Source organism: Polyodon spathula, unplaced genomic scaffold (genome assembly GCF_017654505.1).
Source record: "Polyodon spathula isolate WHYD16114869_AA unplaced genomic scaffold, ASM1765450v1 scaffolds_1689, whole genome shotgun sequence".
Lineage (NCBI taxonomy): Eukaryota > Metazoa > Chordata > Actinopteri > Acipenseriformes > Polyodontidae > Polyodon > Polyodon spathula.
The window spans coordinates 1-6,000 of NW_024473165.1; the positions used below are offsets into that span (position 1 = coordinate 1).

The following is a 6,000-nucleotide window of genomic DNA, read 5'->3' on the forward strand; positions in this document are numbered from 1 at the left end:
CGGTCTCTGATTGGTCAGTAGCAGTGCTCTAGCTCGACTGTGGTCTCTGATTGGTCAGTAGCAGTGCTCTAGCTCGACTGCGGTCTCTGATTGGTCAGTAGCAGTGCTCTAGCTCGACTGGGTCTCTGATTGGTCAGTAGCAGTGCTCTAGCTCGACTGCGGTCTCTGATTGGTCAGTAGCAGTGCTCTAGCTCGACTGCGGTCTCTGATTGGTCAGTAGCAGTGCTGTAGCTCGACTGCGGTCTCTGATTGGTCAGTAGCAGTGCTGTAGCTCGACTGCGGTCTCTGATTGGTCAGTAGCAGTGCTGTAGCTCGCTGCGGTCTCTGATTGGTCAGTAGCAGTGCTGTAGCTCGACTGCGGTCTCTGATTGGTCAGTAGCAGTGCTGTAGCTCGACTGCGGTCTCTGATTGGTCAGTAGCAGTGCTGTAGCTCGACTGCGGTCTCTGATTGGTCAGTAGCAGTGCTGTAGCTTGACTGCGGTCTCTGATTGTGTCACAGGGAAGTCCTCCCAGCTCTACTCTCACAACCTGACAGCTCTGTTTGATCAGAAGAGACATCTACTGAAGAGGCAAAGCCAGCTGTCCCTCAGCACCAGCCGTCTGACTGAACGAATCATCCCCAGGTAGAGCCTGCTCTCGATCAGCTGGTTCCACATTTTTTTTGAATGCATTGATGGATTTGCTTTAATGTTTTCAGTGTTTTAATGTTGCCACTCTCATCTCCACTTTGATGTGAGACACGTTATTTCTCTTGGCGCTTCTTTATCCTGTTCTGTATTCCAGAGGGCGGGATCGCTCACCAGTGCTGTATGCAACCCTCTGATTGGTGGAAGTTTTATTGGCGATCCAATCAAAATAGCCCAAATAAAGTATCCGCCTGTTACACGGTGTAGCCTAGGTTAAGATGTGTGCTGTAATTAAAAAAAAAAAAACCTTCCAATGACCCCCCAGGATACAGTCCAAGCTCCCCAGCCCTACACATTCCTCCTTCTTTTATACAGATGACCATTCTCCAATCAGCACTCAATGACCACGCCTGTCATTGCTGGCAGGGACAGTATTAACCCCGTTCCTGCCAACCTGACATTCCCTCACACACTGTGTACAGCAGCAGGGCTTCTGCCCTGACTCGCGTGTGTTGTAAGGTTGACTTGCTGGATTTCCATTCTGTGACAGTGTGTGCGTTTGGTTTGCAGGAAGTACGCTGTCTCAACCAAAATCCCCGATACCAAGGGATGCCTCCGTTGCAGTGTGGGTAAGACGGCTCTGTGTTTAAATTGTCTTTTATTGCATTTCAGAAAGAAACACTAGCAGGTCTTTTTATTATCAGTTCAGTTGTGATGAGAGGGAGTGAGGGAGAACGAGAGAGAGGGGAGGGAGAGTGAGAGAGAGAGAGAGAGAGAGAGAGAGAGAGGAGAGAGAGAGAGAGAGAGAGGGAGGGGGAGGGAGAGAGGGGGAGAGGGAGGAGAGAGAAGAGGGAGAGGGAGGGAGGGAGGGAGGGGAGAGGGAGAGAGAGAGAGGGAGAGAGAGAGGAGGAGAGAGGGGGAGAGGGAGAGGGAGAGAGGGAGGGGAGGAGAGAGAGGGAGAGAGGGAGAGAGGGAGAGGGGGAGAGAGAGAGAGGAGGGAGTGGAGAGAGAGAGAGAGAGAGGGAGAGAGAGAGAGGAGAGAGAGGAGAGAGAGAGAGAGAGAGAGAGAGAGAGGGGGAGGAGGGGAGAGAGAGGGAGGGGAGAGAGAGAGAGAGAGAGAGAGGGAGGGAGAGAGAGAGAGGGAGGGAGGGGAGGGAGAGTGAGAGACAGGGAGGGAGGGAAGGGAGAGTACACCTAATTCTGGCCTTAACCCCCCCTGCTGGCCATTCTGTCCCAGGCCTCTGCAAGCAGAGACTGGTGCTTTATTTTGAGCCTGTCCCTTTTACCCTGGTCTTGTTCTATAAGGCAGACAGCTTCCTAACACAGTATAGCCCTGTTCTAACACAGTGTCAGTGCGGCTTTTAATTGATTTCAAATATTTAACTTGGAAAAGCACCAATGAGAGAAACTGTCACATTTACAAGGGAGTCCAGGGGGAGGAGACTCACCCATACCCTTCATCGCATACAGTATTGCATGACTTCTCCAGCAATGCAGTACCTGTTCACAGCACGGTAATACAAGCCTGCCACAGCGACAAGCTTCTTTTAATGAGAGACTTCAAGCTGGGGGCTTTTTTTAATCAGAAAGTCATTCTAAGCTAAGACTGCCCGGTGTCTGACAGAAAGGGCACCACTCTACAGCTATGGCCAAAAGTTTAGCATCACCTAGAATTTTAAAATTGCAAGACACAGTTCCAGTTGTGATTGACCCCGGACGCGGTCGTGTCCTTGCCTGTGTTTCAGTGCGGAACCCCTACACAGACAGCACCTTCCTGTGTGGAGCGCTGCCTTCCAGCCTCGCCCTGCTGCTGTGGTACGAGCCCCTACAGAAATTCATGCTGCTCAAGGTATTGGGAATGTGTGGAATAGTTCCTGAAACACTGGGGACCCCATGCAGCGCTCCAGAGGAACAGCGAACTGGAATGTCATCAATAAATCCCAATCATTCTCGTTTTTGTTTTAAGCCCACTTTTTTGCACAGTAGTTCAAAGTAACATTACAGTTAAACTATAAGGCTGTGGTTCATGCACGCCCCATGAGTTAGCGTTAAAAGATGTACAGTATTTATTGGAAGTGACTCCCAGGTAATGCTGCATTGTACTCGCAAAATAAGAGCGAGGTTGCAAAGTGATTTCCAAACGCTGATTCGGATCGCTGAGTATAGGGCTTGAATTGTGTATTCACTCGTTTACGCTGTAGTGTAACCACATCACTTGATTTATATTTTTAATCAGACTTTAAAAACCATTTTGCAATCTCGTTCTTGGTTTGCCTGTTTTCACGCTGGTAGTGTCTAAATTGGAGAGTGAATTACTCAGTGACCCAACACTTTATCTGGAGCACTGCCTGCATGCATGACATGTTTAGGGCTAATGATGTGCTAGCAAGAGACACAGTGGCGTTGCTAGTGCTAATAAGTGTTCGTGGATTTCAAAGCCTTGGTTAGATGTGAAGGGGGCGGTGGTGATGTTGCTGGCTCTAATAAGAGGTGTGGGTTTTGAAGCCTCTGTCTCCCCTGTCTGTCTCCACAGCACTTCGGGGTCTCTCTCCCAGACCCCCTGCCTGTCTTCGAGCTGCTGGTGCAGGGGAGTGATGAGCTGCCGTGGGTGTGTGTGGGCGTGCGAAAGCCCTTGCGACCCAATCAGGAGCTGGAATTCAACATCATCCATCTCAATGACACGGCCAGCCCCAAAACAGGTACTGAGCGGACTGGGCACGGACAGATAGATAGCACTGATGCCCTACGATAGCTGGTTCACACTTTAGAAATAATTTGTAGTCAGAGTCGAAGATCTCTGACTCTGCGACAGGTCGGAGTGACGTCATCCACACTCTCACGGTGTGCGTCTTTTTTGGGAAGTCGTACAGCCTTTTCTCAAGCTTCTGCGACCTGATATTGCATAGAGTCGGATGATGATGAAAAATTATAACATTCGCTGCCTGGTCATCCACATTTATACAACTGCTCACACCTCTCTGTGTTTGACTCTCAGACAGTGTGATGCAGGGTTCTGATTCAGCCCCTCTGTGTTTGACTCTCAGACAGTGTGATGCAGAGTTCTGATTCAGCCCCTCTGTGTTTGACTCTCAGACAGTGTGATGCAGAGTTCTGATTCAGCCCCTCTGTGTTTGACTCTCAGACAGTGTGATGCAGAGTTCTGATTCAGCCCCTCTGTGTTTGACTCTCAGACAGTGTGATGCAGAGTTCTGATTCAGCCCCTCTGTGTTTGACTCTCAGACAGTGTGATGCAGAGTTCTGATTCAGCCCCTCTGTGTTTGACTCTCAGACAGTGTGATGCAGAGTTCTGATTCAGCCCCTCTGTGTTTGACTCTCAGACAGTGTGATGCAGAGTTCTGATTCAGCCCCTCTGTGTTTGACTCTCAGACAGTGTGATGCAGAGTTCTGATTCAGCCCCTCTGTGTTTGACTCTCAGACAGTGTGATGCAGAGTTCTGATTCAGCCCCTCTGTGTTTGACTCTCAGACAGTGTGATGCAGAGTTCTGATTCAGCCCCTCTGTGTTTGACTCTCAGACAGTGTGATGCAGAGTTCTGATTCAGCCCCTCTGTGTTTGACTCTCAGACAGTGTGATGCAGAGTTCTGATTCAGCCCCTCTGTGTTTGACTCTCAGACAGTGTGATGCAGAGTTCTGATTCAGCCCCTCTGTGTTTGACTCTCAGACAGTGTGATGCAGAGTTCTGATTCAGCCCCTCTGTGTTTGACTCTCAGACAGTGTGATGCAGAGTTCTGATTCAGCCCCTCTGTGTTTGACTCTCAGACAGTGTGATGCAGAGTTCTGATTCAGCCCCTCTGTGTTTGACTCTCAGACAGTGTGATGCAGAGTTCTGATTCAGCCCCTCTGTGTTTGACTCTCAGACAGTGTGATGCAGAGTTCTGATTCAGCCCCTCTGTGTTTGACTCTCAGACAGTGTGATGCAGAGTTCTGATTCAGCCCCTCTGTGTTTGACTCTCAGACAGTGTGATGCAGAGTTCTGATTCAGCCCCTCTGTGTTTGACTCTCAGACAGTGTGATGCAGAGTTCTGATTCAGCCCCTCTGTGTTTGACTCTCAGACAGTGTGATGCAGAGTTCTGATTCAGCCCCTCTGTGTTTGACTCTCAGACAGTGTGATGCAGAGTTCTGATTCAGCCCCTCTGTGTTTGACTCTCAGACAGTGTGATGCAGAGTTCTGATTCAGCCCCTCTGTGTTTGACTCTCAGACAGTGTGATGCAGAGTTCTGATTCAGCCCCTCTGTGTTTGACTCTCAGACAGTGTGATGCAGAGTTCTGATTCAGCCCCTCTGTGTTTGACTCTCAGACAGTGTGATGCAGAGTTCTGATTCAGCCCCTCTGTGTTTGACTCTCAGACAGTGTGATGCAGAGTTCTGATTCAGCCCCTCTGTGTTTGACTCTCAGACAGTGTGATGCAGAGTTCTGATTCAGCCCCTCTGTGTTTGACTCTCAGACAGTGTGATGCAGAGTTCTGATTCAGCCCCTCTGTGTTTGACTCTCAGACAGTGTGATGCAGAGTTCTGATTCAGCCCCTCTGTGTTTGACTCTCAGACAGTGTGATGCAGAGTTCTGATTCAGCCCCTCTGTGTTTGACTCTCAGACAGTGTGATGCAGAGTTCTGATTCAGCCCCTCTGTGTTTGACTCTCAGACAGTGTGATGCAGAGTTCTGATTCAGCCCCTCTGTGTTTGACTCTCAGACAGTGTGATGCAGAGTTCTGATTCAGCCCCTCTGTGTTTGACTCTCAGACAGTGTGATGCAGAGTTCTGATTCAGCCCCTCTGTGTTTGACTCTCAGACAGTGTGATGCAGAGTTCTGATTCAGCCCCTCTGTGTTTGACTCTCAGACAGTGTGATGCAGAGTTCTGATTCAGCCCCTCTGTGTCTGACTCTCAGACAGTGTGATGCAGAGTTCTGATTCAGCCTCTCTGTGTTTGACTCTCAGACAGTTTGCCCTTGAATGCTGTCCAGGTGACCCAGCTGGACCGGGACACTGTGCTCATCGCTCTACAGAGTAAGTATTTATAGTTTGCATTAGAAATCACGTGGAAGTTTGTATTAGAAATCATGTAAATTCTGTGCATTGAACATACATAGGGCTCTTGGTGTTCGGTTTTTATTTTTGATCATGTGATGCTTCTAAAGTTATTTTGAGCTGACTTAATTAAACTCTTGGAAAAGTGCTGATTGTGCAACAAGATCACTTTTGTTTTTTCTCCTGCAACTTGAATGAGACTCTGATTCTGTTTCATTGATAATGTAAAGAAAAAGGCAGATCCTTGTTTTGAATTCAAGCCAATTAATTTGCTTTGCAGTCCTCTCGCCCAGACTGCAGAACATCACATCTGTTATATAATAGAGCCT

The 6,000-nt window shown here is 48.8% G+C and overlaps 1 protein-coding gene across 1 annotated transcript; it reads left to right on the forward strand.

Moving 5' to 3' along the window:
• Nucleotides 1-329: 329 nt before the first annotated feature.
• Nucleotides 330-5,650, forward strand: LOC121310036 (mitogen-activated protein kinase kinase kinase kinase 5-like; the record flags this gene model as incomplete). Its single annotated transcript, XM_041243243.1, has 5 exons — nucleotides 330-623; nucleotides 1,197-1,255; nucleotides 2,372-2,441; nucleotides 3,160-3,325; nucleotides 5,582-5,650. Coding segments are annotated over exons 2-5 (325 nt in total), but the record flags the coding sequence as incomplete, so codon positions are not given.
• Nucleotides 5,651-6,000: the final 350 nt, after the last annotated feature.